The sequence below is a fragment of a genome, unplaced genomic scaffold, assembly GCF_019419815.1.
Source record: "Pyrus x bretschneideri cultivar Hongxiangsu unplaced genomic scaffold, Pyrus_bretschneideri_v1 Contig1, whole genome shotgun sequence".
NCBI classification, from domain to species: domain Eukaryota; kingdom Viridiplantae; phylum Streptophyta; class Magnoliopsida; order Rosales; family Rosaceae; genus Pyrus; species Pyrus x bretschneideri.
In genome coordinates, this window is record NW_025999390.1 from 12421580 (window position 1) to 12442422 (window position 20843).

Consider the following 20843-nt stretch of genomic DNA (forward strand, 5'->3'; position numbering starts at 1 on the left):
ATTTCTAAAATACCTCATGCTATAGGGAGGGGAGTATGTACATATAAGACACATCATCCCCTTTCCGTTGGTCGATGTGGGATCTTACATTTGGTACGAATCATGTGACTTCCATAACTAAATCTTTGCATTAAGTTTCATGCGTCCTTTTTTTTTTTTTTTTAATTTCTCTTATTACTTTGTGTGGTTCGATTTTCATTTGATTTGTTCAATTTAAAAACTGCAAAAATAAATGAGCGTAAGATTTGAAAAAAAAAAAAAAAAAAAAAAGAAAGAAGCATAAGCATTACTTCTTTAAACCCACCAAAAAAAAAAAGTTATCAGGCGAACTATTGAGTTGTTTGACAAGGAAGCATAGAAATGAGAGAGAATCAGAGAATTCATAACATAAAAAATAGGGTAATTATACAAAATGGTTCCTGAGATTGAAAATCAATAGAAATGATCTCTGAGATTGAAAATCAATAGAAATGGTCCCTAAAATTGTCCACCATCCATGATTTTGGGCAATTTTCAAAGCTTTGTAACTCAATCGTTTTTTAACCAAATTCAACTCATAATATATCAAAATGAAGATAGGAAAATGTAGAATAAGATTATACCTATTTGGAAGCACAATAGTTGTCGGAAATGGCCAGAAAATAGCCTGAAATGTGACTAGTCCGCAGGAAAACTGGAAAACTCGCCGACAACTTGGTAAACTTTAAACGTTCATAACTGCTTCAAAACTCAACCAAATCAAGTGAAAAACAAAAATAATACTTCTTGACGAGACGAAGAGAATGGTAACTTTTTCAAAGGCTAACTCGCTGTGGTTTGGTCGGACAACGGCTTGAAAGTGGCTAACCATTATCGAGTTAGCCACTTTCGAGCAGTTTTCCTGCCAAAACACAGAAATTTAGCAGTAAATAAAGATATCATTCTCTTCGTCTCGTCGAGAAGTATGATTTTCATTTTTGAATCACTTGATTTCATTGAGTATTGAAGAAGTTATGAACATTTAAAGTTTACCTAGTTTCCGGCGAGTTTTCCAATTTTCCCGCGGACCAGTCACCTTTCAGGCTATTTTCCGGCCATCTATGGCAATCATTGGGCTTCCAAATAGGTATAATCTTGTTCTACACTTTCTTATCTTCATTTTAATATATCATCAGTCGGATTTGGTTAAGAATCGATTGGATTACAAAGTTTTGAAAATTGCCCAAAGAGTTTTTAACGGAAGAACCAAAATCATGTATGGTAGACAATCTCAGAGACTATTTCTATTGATTTTTAATCTGAGGAACCATTTCTATTAAACATGCAAATGTCAGGAATCATTTTGTATAATAACCTTGAAAAATAAACACAGTACGCTATCTTTAATAAGAACATTTTTCCTCCATTTCTCTCCTCTTTCACACCACCCTCCATCCATCATTCCCCATTTCTAGTTTCTTCAATACATGCCTTTTAACACAAAAATATGAAAATAAAAAAATTTTGCCAATGAAAAAAGTGATCGGATCATATAGATTATAGCTTATAATAATGTGCAGTTTATGTTGAGAATTCTGTAATTAAATATTCAAACAATAAAATGGGGACAGATTTTCATAATATCGGAATCCATGTTAAGAGCTCTGTAAATTAATTGAACAATAACAATTAATTAGCATACAAAAACCCAAATCGAAATGCGAGTCATTTTTTTCTCGGTTACAAGATCAAATCCTAACCCTTGAATACAAAAAACCACGCCAAATTTCTAATATGTTTTCGCATAATTAGAAGAAAAAAAGTTCTGTACAGAAATTGATAAATTAAAGCTTAATTAACTAATAAATTAATCCAATAATTTTCCTCTGTTACTAAGGGAATACAATAAAGATCCTACTCCTCTTGAAGCTTTCTTTGAAATATTAGCTTTTGGAGAAAGATACGGTGATTTGTGACCATCAAAACCACCACCAAAGCTCTTGCATGCCTTTATTCTCTTCCTACAAGGTGCAACCTTTTTTGCAAGGTCCTCTAAGGTCGTCACACTTGCTACGGTTGTGAAAGATTGTGACTTTCCTTCATAACATTTTGATAAACCTCTCCTGCATATATATATAAGAAACCCTAATAAAAAACCATATAATAATATGGAAACATATATAGTACTAACTGGAAAATCATCGGGTAAACAGAAAAACCATCTGCTCGGCTCCTTACTTGATAGGAAGATGCATCATTAGGTCAGATAGTTCGTAAAGCGGCCCGTTCGACGACGATGTAGAAGAAGATGAAGAAGCATCCTCCACCAAGTCAGATGAAGATGATGATTCCGTTGAGCTCATAGAATTCTGCATGGAAGAAGATTCAAAAGATCTTGAGTCATCACAAATAACTTCTTCGTGTTCTTGGTTGAAAACCCAAAATTCCTTTCCAACTTGATGAGCATGATTTTCTTCTCTATTTTGACCCCCAGAAGCCCTCATTTCTCCTTCACGACGACCCATTTCTTGCAATCTTAACGTTGAAGATTCTGCAGAACTTCAACACAATACAGTTTCCAATAGGCTTCTGTCCAAGGGAGCATACATATATAAGCATGTGTGCGTGTGTGTGCGTGTATATATATATGCCAGAAAACTTCCATAAAATACTTGGCGGTGTTGCGTTTATTAATGAGGAGATGGATGGGAAGAGATCCCCTCCCACCAAATCCCGTGGATCATGTGGTTTGGACTCATGAAATTTGATCAAATAGTTACAATTATTATAAATTTTAATTTGATTCTTTATTTGTATCTGTTAGATCAAATTTTAAGAATTCGGATCTCTAAATCTTTAAGACTTGGTAGAAGAGATTCGAAGGAAATCTCTTCCCGAGATAGATAACACTGACTATTCTGTTACATTTTTATATTAAATTTTAATTTTCCTACATAGGGCTTTATCCCAGATTTTGTCATCACATCCTTATGGTCTAAATTGATTTGCTTTCCCATGCTACAAGAAATAAGGATAAGCTCCAACTTGGAAGACATCCAAACCTGAGTCACAGTCTTTGGGGCAACTTTTGCCTCTTAAAGTCATGACAGATTTCCCTATTTATCCGTTGTTAATTTCGAGTTTATCTTCGACACTCCATAAGAGATGAGTCAAAATTTAAAATTCGAACAAAAAACGAGAAAAGATAAAGAGTTAAAGTTTTTTCAAGACAAAGTGAGAATATTTTTTATAGGTTTGACAGTAAAAACGTTTAATTTGCATTCAATTTAATGGGGGTAGAGTCCAAAGAGTTCAATTGTCACACTTTAATTTGTCTTGGACGCAAGTTTTTACTATGGAAAACCCTTGTTTCTCCACATAAATGGGAAAAAATCCTTGCTTCCTTCTCTTGTACTTTGACCTTGAAAATTCTTTTCTCCAAACTTCTCCTACCATGCGTAAGGACGATACTTACCAGTTTTGGAGTGATATGAAAAATATTCTTATTATTTTCGTCACGTAATAATTCACATGATAAAAATTGTAAGTACAAATTTTTCGTTATTTATTTCCAAATAAACGTTTTTGTGAGCTTAATTATAATAAAGAATTGTACGAATATATTTTTATGATATATTATTTGAATGACAAGAAGGAAGACTCTAACTTAACTGAAATAACAAAGTATAATGTTTTAGCTAATTTTATTGCAATTTTTAATGATAATAAGGGATAAAGTCTAATTAAATTATAAGATTGGTTGGTTTTTCAGTGATTTTGTTTTGTTGACAAATGATAGATTTTGCTAAATTAACTATTGATAGAGCTCAAATCTACATCATCATGTAAGAACTTAATATTCTTTTACCATTGTGGTTAATCACCACTGATTTTTTTTGATGAAGTTAATAATTATGGAGAGTTTTGGGGTTTGGTAAAGAAAGGGAATGAGGATAAGGACCAAGGGAGGTTGACTCAGTAACAGCTCATGCTGATTGGATCTGTGTTTTGATGGGCACTCAATCTCCCACCACATGCTTCTTCTGCTTCTGCCATTACCATGTTTATCATTCTTCATCTTATCCATGTTACTTGCAATTCTCCTTATCACAAATAAAAAAAATAAAAATAAAAATGAAAAAGTTATTTATTTTGGGTCAGGATTGCCAAATCTGTTGGACCAAAAAAGCCTCTCTAATTTAATGGTGTTTTTTTTATATAGAAGCCCACAGAAAAACCCTAGATTGATGGCACTGACTGACCCATCCCTACCCCCACCACCCCTCCTACCTCATCTATTTTGGGTCAGCATTCTTCTTTTCTATTTATAGAAGGGATGTGTTATTCACACATCTCATTTTACTTCTCACACACCTTTTGTTAATTTCTGTCCGTTGATCTTTTTCAATTCATCCAATCCGACGGCCGAAAATTAGAAGGGTGTGTGAGAAGTAAAAAAAAGGTGTGTGGATATCACATTTCTTTATAGAATGGGTGTTTACGCATGAAAATATGAATGAGGATCATATATACCCATAGGACTTGACCAAAAAAAATAGGGAACTTTAACAAAAAGCTCTCGTACTATTCACTTTAACGAAAAATCATATTTTTACACTAAAAAATCAATCTTGATACTATTCACTTTACCCTTTATTTTATCCTTATCGTTAAAACTCAAAGTTTTCAAACCATGTTTCATTAGTTTTTCTAAAAAAATATCCATACGACTGATGTGACATCATCTTGTTATGGTATGGTGAAGACATGGAGCTTTGGTCTCCTTTTGTTCATCATACTACCTACTTTTCCTTGAATCTTGATTGAAATCATGGGATATAGCATGATATTGTAATTTTGGAAACATTATATTAAATATAATTATATTAATATGGGAGAAGATTTTCAGGAAGACGTTCCAATCACGTCATCTACAAGCTCGCTCGAATAGGTGAGGCTACGGAACCAAATTGCAAGAATTCCTACTTTTTGTGAGAGCTGTAGTTGTCCTACGGATAACGTAATCATACATTCTTGCTAAACGTTTTCGTGATGGGCCTCACAAGAATATGAACTAAACAATGGCAAGCAAAGCATCTGCCAACTGAAGATTATTCTCAATATGCAAGGACAAATATTGTGAATGAAAAGCTGTAGTTACTGCAGGAGAATTCATGTGATGGTTTGATCAAAACTGAACACTGATACGTATGGGGGAAAACAATGTTGTTATTCTCAAATGTTACATTGCAGTGACAAACTATCTAGGAAAATTTACAGGAGGTTCTAAGCTGCCAACCAGAATCTCGAGATCAATGTCTTTGTCTTCGAACTTCTTGATGAACGGGTGACTCTGAAAGGATGAAGTGACATCTCTATCAAAATTATGACCGCGAAAATAAAACCCAAATTTTTTCAAAACAAGAAAAGAAAAACAGCGGCTTACTAACCAAAAGGTCCAAACATGATGATCTGTGTTGAGGATCCTTCTGTATGCTGCAAATCGAATAAGAAATATAAACAGTCACATTGCAGTCTATTTGATATGTTCAAGGTGAATAGTGCAAGTAATATGTTAATTACCAGGCAGACACGAAAGAACAGAACTCGGGGGAGAACTGATCCGGAGGAGCTGAAGGTGGTGGACTTTCCACAATTGCCTCCAAAAGCTCATAAAAGCTTGGCCAGCTTTGTTGATCTTCAGATTGCATGTAAGGAAACCTCCCGATCGCACACTCCAGTACCACCAAACCTAAACTCCAAATATCACAACTATAGTCATAAGTACTCCCGCTAATTCTCTCCGGCTGAAAGACAAAGTAATGTCATAGTTTCATGAGTCACGTTCAATGGTTTTGGGTAATTACATGTGAAACAAAAGGTGGGGAAAAGTGGATTACTTACCGACATGTAATTGTAAGTACCAACAAATGTGTCTCTTAGACCCATAGAGCTAGCTAGTGAAGCACTCACACCGAAATCAGTAATCTTTACCTGCCCTTCATGGTTTACAAGCAGGTTGGACGGTTTTATGTCTCTATGTATTACATGCCTTTCGTTATGCAGATAGACAAGACCTTGTAAAACCTGATGCATAAGTATAGATCTTTGAGCTAAGGGTAAAACGGGACTTCTGCAAACAGGTTCCGAGTGATTTAAGAACTGACATATAATTTAAAAGATACGCTTGTATACCTGTTTACAAACGACTGCAAGATATGGTTCAAGAATTGTATTAACTTGTCCGATCACATCTGCAAGAGATCCCCGATTCATGTATTCTAACACAAGAGAAATGGCCCCGTTGTGATAGAATGAGTGGTGACAAACCACCACATGTGGACATTGTGCTGCTTGGTTTATTTTTAGCTCCTGCACAATCTGTTTACGAATTTCCTCTTGTATGTTCATCTGGATCACCTGGAGAACACAATGAGAAAGAAATCCTAGTAAAACAGCTATGAGATATATAACTCCACAAACTAAGAGCCACAATGTCCTAATTGCATCTGATACTCATCGCATCAACTTTTTACTCGGAAAGACCAGCCACATTTATAACCAAGATAAGAGAACGATGCCATGCAAGTATTAGGGTGAAAACTGAAATAGTTAACGAGGATCACAGTTCTAACAAGCAATAACTAAGAGGTAGATATAACTGGACAGTACGGTACAGAAGAATATCACGCTCTTTCTGGGAAGGGAGGATTAAAAAAGTCCTATTGGTTGCAATTCCCCCAAGTCTTTGCTAAAACGATTTTTATAAACATCAAAATTTCTTTATTCATTTCAAAGAATTGCCAAAATAAGTGAATGAATGCTTTTTTTCCCTCCGTTCATCACTACATTGTTCTGGTATGCATAACACATCAACTCTCTTAAGTTAATATCCATTCCACTTGAATCCTTAACTAAATCAAACCTTTAGCTCACAGAGCAATGTTAAAACATCTATTACAATCTGTAATCTGCACATAAGCCTTGTGGTTCAAAGAGAAAATTTCTTCTCATACCTCATGTGAAACCAGACTATATCAATTTGCATCACAAAAGAAACAGATCAAATATGACATAACACGATAAAGGCAAGTACATAAAGGATAAGACAGCAGTTGTCTTTGCTAGACTGCTAGTCCACTGACCTTCAAGGCGAATAGTGTTCCGACCCATTTATGACGAACAAGTTGTACTACACCACCACTTCCCTTCCCGATAACTTTGATAGTCTCAAGGTCTTCCAATGTAATTTCAAAGTTGAGCTCCTTACTGTCAGAAGATTGATCCTACATACCAAACAGGCAATTAATCATATTGTGTCTATACACCATATAGTAAGCATGAAAATTTATTTATTATGAAAACATTCACAAGGACATTTCTGTGCAGATAATAGCACTTATATACATCAAAATACAAGAACGCCGAGCGTGTGTTCATTGAAGCATGCAAAAACACACCAACATAAAAAGTCAGCCCTGATAACTTAGGATGCAAAATCAATCCTCGGAGATTTAAAGCATAAGCATAGGACTTGTGAACTTTAATACTTATAAGTTGGATAGACAAATTCGATACATGTTCTGGATGAAATCAAAATCTCCATCCAAGAACACTAAAATCAAATGATGATGTTGAAATAACTTGGAATTCAAGAGCAGCTCTTTATCATCGCTGTAAATTCACCAATCATGCTTCTGCAGTGGGAAGCTTAACAAAATTAAGCCTAATTTTATCCGGGTGGAAACATTAAGGTCTCCGAATTTCATCACCCCTAACTACCAAATTTGGGATGAGAAACATATCAAATGGTTCAACATCAATGTAAGATCAAAGATAAAAAATAAAAAGATGGAAATCTGAAATTAAACTTACCGGGGTCTCCTTCTCTTCAGATATAAGCCGCAATCCTTTCTGGTTCAGACGCAGATCGCCGTCATGAAATGTGCCACTGGCAGGTCCTGAAATTCAACAAAATACAGCATTGTCAAAGCTGGGAAATTTCATAACAAACCTAAATACAAAGAGGACTTTCCATTCAAAGGGGGTCAATTTAAGGAAGTTAATTAATAGCATTTGGTAATCAAAATTATAAAATCCCAAATTATGAATTTTTCCAGTTAAACCCAGAAACCCAAATTATATATATTCCCAGCTGATACTGAAAGACCTAAACTTTAAAGTGCAAAAAAATTCCAAGATTTCTTTTGTTTCTTGAAAAGCAATTTCCTTTGTAATTCCCTCCATTCTCTCAGAACCCAAATGAAAAACCTAATCAAGAATTGAAATTTAGGACAAGACGGATGAAAGATGCAAATCTTACACACAGAAGAGAGAGAGAGAGAGAGAGAGTGACTGACAGAAAGGACTTGATGTTGGCTTCTTGAGCTGGGACATTGAGCTTCAGCTGCTTCAAGTTCAAATTCAATGGCGTCTTAGTCTTCATCCTTGGTGCTATTGGACTTTGAACTGGTTGCTAGCTAGGGTTCCAGGCAGAGAATTGGATTTTTTCAATTTTGTGGAGATGGCCCAGATGGGTTTAACGGAATGAAAGTAATAGAGAAATTCAAACGATCAGACCGCGAAAACTATTATGAAAATTTGTTTACCTTTTGTTTTTCTTTCCGTTGTAATTAGTCTTGGAAATTCTATTATACGTTGTGATGATAGCTTTGAAAAACGAGAACTATGTTATTGTCAGTCGTTTATGTATTATGTACGAATTTGAATATCATCTTAATTCCGTTCCTATTATGTAGTCAATAATTCACTTGTTATGTATATGTGAATCTACTTTTATCACGTTATCTTAATTGCATCCTTAGGTTTTTTAATGTCGTGTTATAATCAACAAAATGCAACTAAAATTTAACTTAATAGAATATTTTCTTGTCATATTATGGTCAGTCACTATGGTGCTGATAATTTTTACACTCTTTTCTTTGTCGAACCAACAGTAATAGTAATAACCTTAACAAATAAGTTTGTAACCCAACTTACTTAACAAATTCAGTAAACAATGCAAATTACAAGTATAAATGATAAACGATCAATTCCAAAATTTTCTTTCTTTCAATATCCTTTCAGTGAGATTGCAACTGAAACATCCGTAAGAACGGGACGAACAAGAACGTACCTTTACCTAAATGATGCGAAACCATAGTTTCATCATTCCAGCCTAAGAAATGGTAATTGTCTTCCAAAGTTGACGTTCAATTATACAAGAAAAGAAATCGTTAGTTGCAGTCATGGATGTTCACTTGTTTTTGAAATACTTAGGTAAGAACTAGTTTCAAGCCATGGATGTTAATTATTAAGTAGCTCGAAATTTCTTAAGAGACCTTCTTGTTTTGCAAAAAACCTCCCACTTATAAATTAAGCGGAATATAATTCATTAAAAACCTAATTAAACTAGACAATCAATGACAGATTTTGAGGTGTAAAAAATTGAACATATATCGTTGTGGATCGATCCATGTCGAAGAGATGGACATGATGATTCCATATATATGGAATCCTGATAAATATATCAATTTAGACGAGGAGCAGACATAATTAACCAACAAAAGAAAGAAACTATCAAGAAAACTTAGTACGCTAAACAACAAAGCTTGAAGATGGTGAAATAAATTCACTACATATATACGAAAATGATATCCGCACAACTACAATTTCTTTTTTCTCTTTCTATTCTCCTTTAATTCATTCAGTTCAAAATCCAAATATTAAAAGAAATGTACATAGCATGCCATTTCCCTTTAGTTTAAGAAAGAAAAGTTAAGAAACCTTACATAAGTTTATAAGGAATTTGGTTATTTTTTTTATCGCCAATTAATTTATAGGTGGAATTTAAATTATTGTCATGGTATGAGAGCGACCGAGTTTGCTTACATGTGCTTCATGTAACTCATTTAAAGTAATACACGCATTAAGCATAAAAATTTATTACACATAGTCAGGTATGAGATTGAGAGGAGAGTCAAAAAAACATTTGGTTTAAGGTGGACCCCGGGGGAATTATTCTTTTTTATATACAAATAACAGATTATAACGTAAGAATAATGCTAGCAACATTCTCATTTGGATATTCTCGTTCTTCCTCTTGACTCTTCTTCTCATCTACAATGTTGAAGGATTATCTAAACCGTCTAATTTATTGATTACCATTTAATGATCATCTCTGCCAAAATTTAATTAAACCCAAAATCGTTTAGTCATATAGACAACCCATGTTTCTTATTTGAATACTTAGATTTGACGACATTAATCAAACGGTTAAAGGATTTATGATTTGATTGATTGAAGAGTTGATATATAAAGGGTGATATAGAAAAGAGACGATTTTGATCATCAAACAACATAACATAAAAAGAGCCAAGAAAGTAAACGAAAGGTCCAAGCAAGACGGTTATCAACATTTCTCATAACGTACGTGAAGACGGAGGACTCTTTTTATTAACAACTAGTTAGTATAGGAGAAATTTTTAGCGGTATCCGACACTTATGCCAAGTGATTTTTCATCAATAAAAATTTAACGCTTAAATATTCTTTTCTTTCTTTTTAATCAACTAAATTTAGGTATTAAATTCGTAAAACCACCCGACACATCTTTCACCGTAGGTTGAAAATCTAACGGTCGGTAGATAGTTGATAGATAAACTACAAAACTTGTAATACATGTAGTTCTCCTAGATTTACCTATAGCAGACCAAAATCCAAAAAGCTAGAGACAAAGATATGTTTTACCTGCAGTTATCACTTTTAATATTCTAATATTCTATATACAATGGAAGTAAGCAGAATCCCTTGGTGGAATGGGACCGTTTGTTTGGCATTTAGCAACTACATACAGAAACCCAACAGTAGCAGCTTAACCAGCAGTACATATTTAAGGATTAAAATAAACAGTGCGAAGCAGAACCTACCACTGAGACATGCAAAGTTACTTCCGGACCCGATGCCTTTGAATTAACTAGATTTTATACTAAACTGCCAAGTCCGGTCCTTCTGCTGACACAAGCACTAAAAACCCTGAAAAGCTTCCTCCCCTACTAATAACTGAGCTCTAAACCTGTACCTAACACCATCTTCACCCTTGGATTCAAATCTAAAATTTTTAATCCAGAAACAATTTTTCTATCCTAATCTTTATGATCTAAATTTTTTTACTTTAAGATTATTAAATTATAAATTTAGGTTAATTTTTTCTTTCAAGCTACTTTTTTTTTTTAATTATGTACACTATCATAATTTAATTTTATGAACATTTTAATCTAAAAATATTTAAATTCTGATAAATTTTAAAAAATCACTAAATTTAGATGAATTTTGAGTTAAATAATTTTTTAATTATTTTAACCATTGAATTTAAATTCGGGTTGTTAGATCTTTTTTTTGCCGTTAGATTTGATTATATTCGATCTCAGCTGTTGGATTCAATAAATTCCATGAGACATGCCCATGTGGATGGAGTCCCGTTGGTGGTGCCCACCCCATTTTTTGGGCTAAATCCTAAGGGAAATTTAGCTTTGTTTGGCTTTTAGCTTTTAACCCATACATTTAGCATGAGTTAAGTTGAATTTGAGAGAAGAATAAAACCTAAAAAATAACATTTAACCTAAAGTTAGATTTGGTCTAATAATAAAGAAAGTTCCTAGGTATTCCGAAGTTCCGGTTATATTTTAACTGCTAAATTTATATTTTTATATTTTTAAATAAAAATTTAGCAGTTAAAATATGTGTAGTAACTCAAGAAAGTCCCTACCTATACATACGTAGAAGCAAAAGTGCTTACTAGCTTACCATAAGTTGATTCTTAAGTGCTTTCACCATCGAGCTCTGAGAAACCACACGGATAGAGAAGAGGCTTTTGGGAAAGTGGAAAAGGACCAAGGTGCCGTTGCCATTCACAAGAAGGAACAAGAACGTTGAAGAGATTGCTTGGAGCTCAGAGAGGAAGGAGAAAAGCAGAAGCTGTTTGAGAAAAGAAAGAAAAAGAGCAAATGGGAAGAGGGTTCTTCCGGCTTCTCATTGCAACTTCACTGCTGCCTATACTTTTGGGTTCGTCTTTCTTTCTCGGTTCTTCTTATTTATCTCTGTCGTTTTTTGCTTTCTTTCTCTTTTGGTGGGCATTGATGATGGTGTTTGAACTGCTTTCAGCTGGGATTTCTTTGTTTAACAAGTGGTTTTTCTTATTTGGCTTCTTAGCCATTGGATCTTTGGTTTCACAAAGTGCTTTAAGAGAAAATTCACACACATTATGCACAAACAAAAAGGAAATATTGGCCATTTAGGGATCTTTTTTCTCGTTTTTCGCCATCGTTTTTCAACAGAGTGAAATTCTAAGAATGTAGGAGCTTAAACTAATGATTTTCTTTTATATTTGCTCTGTTTTTATCCTTTATTCAAGTTGTTGGGGTTTTGAGGACCCTATCTTGTTTTGGTCATTTACAATACGATCTGATACGAACAAGTATATAATGTGGTATGGTCAATTGGAAAATATTCAAATTTGAAATTTGAGCAATTGAAAGGGTTCATAGCTGATGAAGCAATTGTTCCTGAGAGGAAGCGATTATTCCGTAAAATGCATGTTGACATTGTTTAACTGTCACTAGGAATTAGTTGAGGGACTTGGGAATACGGTTTCGGGTTTAATGGTAGACATTGGCTGCTAGACCACTATCCGTTGACGGTCATACAATCTTTCAGTTGGTGTTTGTATATTTGTGTTTCCGGACATTTCCGAAGTTGAATGAATGTTCATTTGTTTGAATCTTGTTGATCTTCGTGGCAGATGTTTGCTGGGGAAGTACTATTGGAATCTGCTATGGAAGAAATGCTGATGATCTTCCTACGCCTGACAAAGCGGCACAGCTTGTCCAGCTTCATAATATTAAATATGTTAGGATTTACGACTCCAACATACAAGTCCTCAAGGCCTTTGCAAACACTGGCGTTGAACTTATGATTGGGGTTCCGAACTCAGATTTATTGGCGTTTTCACAGTTCCAATCCAATGCAGACACCTGGCTCAAGAACAGCATCCTTCCTTACTACCCAGCAACGAAGATCACATACATAACAGTTGGAGCTGAAGTTACTGAGAGCTCCAGTAATTTCTCTGCCCAAGTAGTGCCGGCCATGAGAAATGTCCTCACAGCCTTAAAAAAAGTTGGTCTGTCTAAGAAGATCAAATTATCGAGCACACATTCCCTCGGAGTTCTGTCCCGATCATTCCCTCCCTCAGCAGGGGCTTTTAATAGCAGCCATGCGTCTTTCCTGAAACCGCTGTTGGAATTCCTTGCCGAAAACCAGTCGCCCTTCATGGTTGATATTTATCCATACTATGCTTACAGAGATTCTCCAAGCAATGGCACTTTGGATTACGCTCTATTTGAGGCATCGTCAGAAGTTATTGATCCGAACACTGGTTTGCTATACACTAACATGCTCGATGCTCAGATTGACGCTATATATTACGCGCTGATGGCCCTGAATTTCAAAACAATCAAAGTCATGGTCACTGAGACGGGCTGGCCTTCGAAAGGATCGCCTAAAGAGACAGCTGCAACTCCTGATAATGCCCAAACTTACAATACCAATTTGATTCGACATGTCATCAACGATACTGGTACTCCCGCAAAGCCTGGAGAGAGGCTGGATGTGTACATCTTCTCTTTGTTCAACGAAAATAGGAAGCCAGGGTTGGAATCTGAGAGGAACTGGGGGCTATTTTACCCGGACCAGACTAGCGTCTACAACCTGGATTTCACAGGAAAAGGTTCCGTGGATATGACTACAGAGACTAATGTTACCAGTTCAAATGGAACAACAACGACAACTTGGTGCATTGCTTCGAGTAAGGCTTCTGAACTCGACTTGCAGAATGCCTTGGATTGGGCTTGTGGTCCTGGGAATGTGGACTGTAGAGCTATTCAGCCTAGCCAGCCTTGTTTCGAGCCAGATAATACAGTGGCTCACGCATCGTTTGCATTCAACACTTATTACCAGCAAAATGGGGCTACTGATATTGCTTGCAGTTTCGGAGGTACAGGGATCAAGGTCGATAAGAACCCAAGTACGTATTCACGGATCCAAGCCCTGCTTTTAAGCCAGATTTCTTTAACAGGTCTCGCTGAAAACTAACTAATCTTCCTCCGCTTGTGCAGGCTATGACAACTGCATCTATATGACTACTGGGTAAGTTTTGTATAAACAAAAACCCTACGAATTCTGTTTGTCAATTTTGCACTCCATATTTACCGATCTTTTCTTCTTTTGCAACTTTCGCACAGGAGCAACAAAACCGTATCAAGTAATACGACTGCAATATCTTCTACCTCCTCTTCCACGAGGAACGGAGTTCAAGCATGGATTTTTAGTTGCCTTCTGGTGACTTTGATGTCATTCCTTTCCGCGGAGAGCAGATAATGGCGATTGGCGATTCTTGTATTCCGGTGATTAGTGTAATGCAGGGAGCGGTGTTGGTTTTTGAAAGTTGTTGCCCCGTTTTCAAGGGAAAGAATTGTAATTGCTGAACATCAAACTGCTCCCTAAGTTTTGTATGATAGCGTTTGTCTTCTGAAGATGGGATGACACGAATTACATATTTTTGCAGAGGCTTAAGTTTGAACTAAAGATGTTGCATCTTATGTTTGAACTTCACACCTCAGTTGGAGAGGACGAGTCGACGTAGCTACGATATACATCTGCAGTGTGTCAAGGCAATACTAAAGTTTCATGCATACACTTCGGTATTGCCTCGACACACTAACCCTGCCTGTAACTTATGCCACCACCACCACCTCAACTGAAGCCGGAGACTACACCGGAAACAAGTATCTTCAAACCAAATGTTACCAGAATCGTCACCAAGAAACAATTCTAAGAAATCTCCAAGAAACCATGCTATGAAATTTGGACTTTCATACACGCAGATTCTGAATCCAACGGTGTTATGCCGGGATCATATCTCTTGTAAACAGAGAACCATTTACTGAAAACCAGAGAAAAACCATGATAAAAATAAATTTTCTATAAATCATGCAAATCAATTTCCAACATCCATTACTGAAATCCATTGGACAAGTACCTCGCTTGAAAATCATACAATACAAATCATCAAAGTACAAAGACAATAACACAAGACCATAATCATCACTTCTCAAGCACCCAATATTGTTTCTGCAAGAGGTTCCAACGCTAGCAATACAGGTAGTTTTTCTTCTCACTGCAGCAAAACATTTCCGGCAGCCAGTCAGGATGAGTAGATGAACACTTCTATAGAAATCATGAAGATTTACCTAACCAAAAGCATAAGAACTTGCCCAAACTAGGATGCACCATGGTCATATTACCACTCTTAAGTTGTGAGCATTACCACCATATTAAGTGTCATCGGATGAGTTTAAATTTGAGATTTATGTGGCAAATAGAGTAAATCAAACTCATCCAATGGTGATTAATGTGATGAAAATGTTCACCGCTGCTTAAAGGCGGTGAGCAAAAATGCACATCCAAACAAGCACTGCATCTGCATATATTTTATATTTTGCAATGGAAGATCTTGATTGGCCTGTCGGTAAGTTTCTCTCAAGTAAAAGAACAAACAACATACCAAGGTAACTAGAGACCCTGCTCAATGAGATAATCCCCAAGCCTCTCGACAACCATATTGCATTGGCCAGCAGTCATCGGCTCATCATAAATCCCGATCAACAAAGCCATAGTGCTCTTCTTCACAGTGACACCACCAGGGCCCTGCGATTAAAGTGACACAAACCCAGATCAAGAACCATGAAAACAAAAAACGAAGGGAAACACGAACGATTACTATAAACTTTCAATAAAAATAGAAATGGAGTAACAGTAACATCCAATAACGAATCACTAAACCGTGTTATATACCCATCTCCATACATGTTATGTAACCAGTTCAATTTGTGCGTATTTCCCAAAACCAAAATACATAGGCATGAATCGTGCATGTGGTTTGTAAGTATTGGAAACGAATGGATCAAATTAAGCGACAAATATTACCTTCTTTCCTCGAATCACAACTCCTGGTTCACCCTGGATCACCATGTATTTGGTCCCTCCAAGATACAGCCCGGTCGGAGCAAGTGAACCCGGTTCATTGAAGTCATTCATAATGCCAGTCACCTCCTCAGGCTTCAACTAATTGTCCCAAACAATAACAACCAAAACACTAACCAATCAATAATCAAGCACTAATCTTTATCAAATTACGGCATCCTACGATGTGGTTAGATAAAAACCCAGATCAAAGATCGCACAAATCGATTTGTTTACCGGATCAAACTTTGACTTGCCCACCAAAAATCTAAGCTTTAAGCAAGATGGGATTATAAAAATTGAAATTTTGAGGTGTTTTATAGGAAGAGAGTGAAAAAAATGATGGGTACCTGAGGGAAGGTGGCGCTCTGGGCCCAGACGCTGCCGTCGTGGCCGATGATGGCTGCGGCGGAGAGGTGGTTGCCTTCGATTTCGCACAACAGATGGTCATCGACGTACGTTTGCCAAGACATGTTGCTGTTTTTTGAGGTTTCTCGTAGGTTTTCGTGTGTCTGGTGGGATTTGCTGCTGAATCGGAGGTTTTGGGGTGCTGCGGAGGAAATTCAGCTCTCGTTTCAACCCTCTGTCTTCTATACTCCCAGGCTGCGCACGCAGTTTTTACATACTTTTTCTTTTTCTAAATTTTAATTTATTTTTTGTCCGAAGGGTGAATCTCTTTAAATTCTGAATATTTTTACCTTTTTTTCTTATAAAAAAATATTAAGGATGTATTAAATGATTTCCCCCCTTAAAAAACAAATTTAGGAGATATTATGTATTCAATATAACTTGTAAGCATATAGTTGAAATTTGTGTGATTATTAAGGACTATATTACTTCTTTTATCTTTGATCTTGTGAAAATTATCTCATTTGTAATATAATTGCAACTTCAAAAGTTCTATATTTCTTAGAAATTAAGAATACGAGAGTTCTCTAATGTGGGATGGAAGATACAAAATTAATGCAACGTGAGACGACGCTCAAATGTTAATTAATTATAGAGTTCGAACAATATACTCACGTGACAATGTCTCGTATCTTTCATATGATTTTTTTTTAAATGGACCCATCGATAATTTTGTTATGGCAGTCCATCCTTTCGAAGGTCAGGAAGACTCACACATTAGCCATCATCGTATGATTCACTAGCGTCATGAATTAAATGAAGGATGTGTCGTGTTGAGTATAGGTCTAAAATTTATTCTCAACCACTGAGCTATTCCATGATAATTAGTATCTTTTTATGATAATGTGCATTTTTTGGTAAGTTAGATGTCATGTCCGTTTCATATCAACCCCACATGCATGAATAAATGCATGAAATTGATGTAACACATCCACCCTCTTGTGTGCATTTTGCTTATATTTCTTTTGCAAATGCAAAAATAGCACATAGGAAATATGCCAAACAAATTCATCCCATCGGCATAAGAGTATGAAATTTAGAACATTAAACTACTTTAGGTTCTCTTAAAGCATCTTCAAAGGAGACGTCAAATTTAAAACATCAAAATTCAATTTGATGGTTAACTTGGTTATTTGACATCTTGTCAACATTTTTTTTTTCACCCAATATGTTAAAATTTATCGCTTCATTTATGTTTTTTTTTTTCAAACAAAAATAATAAAAGTTGTGTATTTACTGGTTTAAAAGCAACAAAAACATTTGAATATACTATCATTTAATGTAAGGCACGTTGAGTGCCTTTGTTAAAAACAAAAAATTTATTTGGCGTCAATTTTGACGTCTAAAGTCCAGCCTTCTTTTACACTTCAGTTTTGGTAATTTGATTAAAGTAAAAGAATACGTCATTTTTTTATTATTATATGCCGATGTAATATTTTTCAACATCTTCTTTGCTATTTTTGCTCCAAATCTATTCAATTTTCAATTTTTATTTTTTTAAGAAATGCTTCAAATTTTACACCTATTTGCTCCTATAATATAAAAACCATGATCTGTGTTCTTTCCCAACGACAAAGCTTAAAGCTACAAAAGGATAAAATAAATTATGAAAAAAGGCCACGCTTAGGAGAATCTCTGTCTATCCTAGTCTTACTCTTGTTTGTTTCTTTCTGGTAAAAATACTTTTGATTTGTTCATCTTTTTCTTAACCCTAACAGTTAACTTAGATTTTCTGTCCCGTCACTTTCCCAAAGGAGAATTCTTTCTTTTTTAATTAGGAGGTATTCCCTATGACATGTGAGGACATGCAGCAACTTGCAATATCTGAGGTCTTCTTATTTCTGAGGAAAGCATGGCAATCCATGATGGTGGATTTTCCCACCATTAAAATAAAAAATGATGATAAATATTCCCTTGCCAGCAAAACCATTAATCAAACGCCAAAATGGAAGGATTTAGTCTTTGAAGACCATTGGTTGCCAACTAGCAATGTTACATGCAAGTGCATCAATGACTAAGTATTGTTTTATGCAATCGGGATGTCACATATGCAATATATTAAGTCTATGACGTATTGTTATATAAAAAAGTTAACATGATTGATGCATGTTATTAACTTAAAAGTACTATTAAAATGATGTTTATGCTGTAAATAAGTTTCCCTCGTCTCGTCGACACGTTCTTCTTTATATGCAATGCAACTAGTTGTTTGATTCATTATTGTACCAAACATGTCGCGAGCACATCTCATAACTTTTGTGAGAAAAATAAAAAACCAAATCATAAATTCACAACCAGCGCTTCAAATATGTGCTGGCAAGCTTTTGCCAGATAAAGATTCTTTAAGAAAAACTCCAAGAGATTAAGGGAAATACGGAGGGAATAAAAGGATACAAAAATATATCATGAAAATATAGAGCTTATGCAATATTCAAACAATTTCAAACACCAAACTGCTTTTAGTCCTTGTCACATGGTTTGTCTGCAACAACTTCACCACCAGTTTTTAGGGTTTTGGATGAAGGAGATGCAAACTGGGAACCAAAACCCCAAAACAAAAAGAAAAATAAGATCCAAAATTGAATGCTAGGAGATCATGAACATGGTAGAATATTATTTAGCCTACAGGCCCTGATCAACAAGGTAATCGCCCAACCTCTCAACAACCATGTTGCACTGCCCTGGAGTCACTGGTTCTTCATAGATTCCAAATACTAGAGCTTGCCCAGTTTTCTTTATGGTGATTCCTCCAGAGCCCTAAAAAAACCAATTACAAAGGAGATCTTAGTCTAAAAGTTGTGCAATAAGTATGTGTAGTCCGACTATGGAACAGACAAAAGAACAAATTGTTGATATGAAATCCATGATGTGTTGACATCATTATAGTTAACAAAATGTATTGATATGTTATTGATACATTATTGACAATATGGGAGGCTCGTACCTTCTTTCCACGAATGACAGCGCCAGGCTCTCCCTGGATTACCATGTACTTTGTGCCTCCAAGGTGCAAGCCAGTTGGAGCAAGGTGGCCCGGTTCCTCGAAATCCTTGTTGATACCAGTCATCTCCTCTGGCTTAAACTGCATGTGAAGAATGATATATAATGAACCCTAATTAAATCCACAAGCACATGCATTTCTGTATGAAAGAGATCAACCACAGATTAACAATGCTGCATGCAATCAGCTACATTGAACACCAACCAGCATACAATAAAGACGGCCATATAAGTATATTACGTCGTCAAACTGTGAGCACGTACTATTGATCATGACAAAATATGCTTGAGAATGTGTCCTCGCTTCACATAATGACAATATAACCATATATTATGTGGCAATAAGAACTCAATATCTTATGATATTTTGAATATATGGATCAGATGAAGTAAAGCATGTAATGCAACTATATTGAACACCAAACAACATACAACGAAAACGATGACAATATACTATGTTGTCAGATTGTGAACGTGGATTGTCGATCATGACTATGCAAGCTTCGAGATGGCCTCTATTCACAGTGTGAAGATGTAACCAAATATTATATGGCAACACAAGTCCAAAAAGAAAGCACAAAGGAAAGCACGCAAATAGTGAAAGGTGGAGAGGTAGGGCTGGACCTGAGGGAAGGAAGAGCTCTTGGCCCAAACACTGCCATCAAGACCGACGATGGCAGCGGCGGTGAGATGCTGTCCCTGGCCGTCAATATCGCACATCAAGTGGTCGTCCACGTAGGTCTGCCACGACATTTTGGATTACCTCTGATGTTGTAGTGCAAGAGTCTGCCTTGTGTTATGCTTGTTGTGTTCTTGTTTGTTGGTGTACAGAAAGCTGTGAGAATTTTTCTGAAGGAGGAAGTGATTTGTTTGTTTGGTGGAGTTATTAATATTGTGGTTTGTTTTGAGAAAGCAAATTATAAACAAAGGGAGGAGAGACAAATGTGGGGGGAGGGGAGAGCTTTGAAAGAGAGAAACCTGGATCTCATCTGATGGCTCACCTCCATTCTCTCTCTATCCTTCATATTTCATGCTGCCACGTGTCGCTTTATCCTTGGTCTTTGTACTTATTTGACCATTTTTCCTCTGTTTCTGTTGGAGAAATATTGCTAGTTTATCCCAAATCTCCCCTCTCAAATCCATCCATCAATTACCCTGCCTGAAATTGCCAACAGAAATGCTTTATTCCCTCTCTCTCAAATCTCCAAACTATCCCAGAAAATTGTACAACCAAGAACCAAAAGTTGTTTAATGTTGTAGTTCGACTTTGAAATAGATGTATGTTTTTAAATCTGTCAATATGACATAGATAACACGTAAATGTTATTGTTGCCAATGAAATACGTAAACACGCTATTGATGCATTTTCGACATCATCATGTCTGTTCTTTATTGAAGA

General features: G+C 35.8%; 5 protein-coding genes across 5 annotated transcripts; 1 reads left to right on the plus strand and 4 right to left on the minus strand.

Moving 5' to 3' along the window:
• Positions 1–1590: 1590 nt before the first annotated feature.
• On the minus strand, positions 1591–2848 carry LOC103943918. Its single transcript, XM_009354290.3, has 2 exons — positions 2197–2848; positions 1591–2081 (listed from the first exon to the last, which is right to left on the minus strand). Exons 1-2 carry the CDS (start codon positions 2481–2483, stop codon positions 1826–1828), a joined length of 543 nt encoding a protein of 180 aa, XP_009352565.2. The 5' UTR covers positions 2484–2848; the 3' UTR covers positions 1591–1825.
• Positions 2849–5081: 2233 nt separating this feature from the next.
• LOC103943916 (mitogen-activated protein kinase kinase 6) lies at positions 5082–8599 on the minus strand. The gene is made up of 8 exons (XM_048568632.1): positions 8317–8599; positions 7834–7916; positions 7104–7244; positions 6154–6378; positions 5863–6045; positions 5542–5765; positions 5409–5454; positions 5082–5311 (listed from the first exon to the last, which is right to left on the minus strand). The coding sequence occupies exons 1-8, from the start codon at positions 8402–8404 to the stop codon at positions 5219–5221; spliced, it is 1083 nt and encodes a 360-aa protein (XP_048424589.1). The 5' UTR covers positions 8405–8599; the 3' UTR covers positions 5082–5218.
• A 3151-nt stretch (positions 8600–11750) lies between these two features.
• LOC103943921 (glucan endo-1,3-beta-glucosidase 13) lies at positions 11751–14547 on the plus strand. The gene is made up of 4 exons (XM_009354297.3): positions 11751–12019; positions 12756–14039; positions 14131–14161; positions 14257–14547. The coding sequence occupies exons 1-4, from the start codon at positions 11962–11964 to the stop codon at positions 14390–14392; spliced, it is 1509 nt and encodes a 502-aa protein (XP_009352572.2). The 5' UTR covers positions 11751–11961; the 3' UTR covers positions 14393–14547.
• Positions 14548–14978: 431 nt separating this feature from the next.
• On the minus strand, positions 14979–16606 carry LOC103943920 (profilin-2). The gene is made up of 4 exons (XM_009354296.3): positions 16387–16606; positions 16001–16138; positions 15579–15721; positions 14979–15191 (listed from the first exon to the last, which is right to left on the minus strand). The coding sequence occupies exons 1-3, from the start codon at positions 16507–16509 to the stop codon at positions 15587–15589; spliced, it is 396 nt and encodes a 131-aa protein (XP_009352571.1). The 5' UTR covers positions 16510–16606; the 3' UTR covers positions 14979–15191; positions 15579–15586.
• Positions 16607–18823: 2217 nt separating this feature from the next.
• LOC103943922 (profilin-2) lies at positions 18824–20572 on the minus strand. Its single transcript, XM_009354298.3, has 3 exons — positions 20069–20572; positions 19389–19526; positions 18824–19201 (listed from the first exon to the last, which is right to left on the minus strand). The coding sequence occupies exons 1-3, from the start codon at positions 20195–20197 to the stop codon at positions 19067–19069; spliced, it is 402 nt and encodes a 133-aa protein (XP_009352573.1). The 5' UTR covers positions 20198–20572; the 3' UTR covers positions 18824–19066.
• Between the last annotated feature and the right edge of the window lie 271 nt (positions 20573–20843).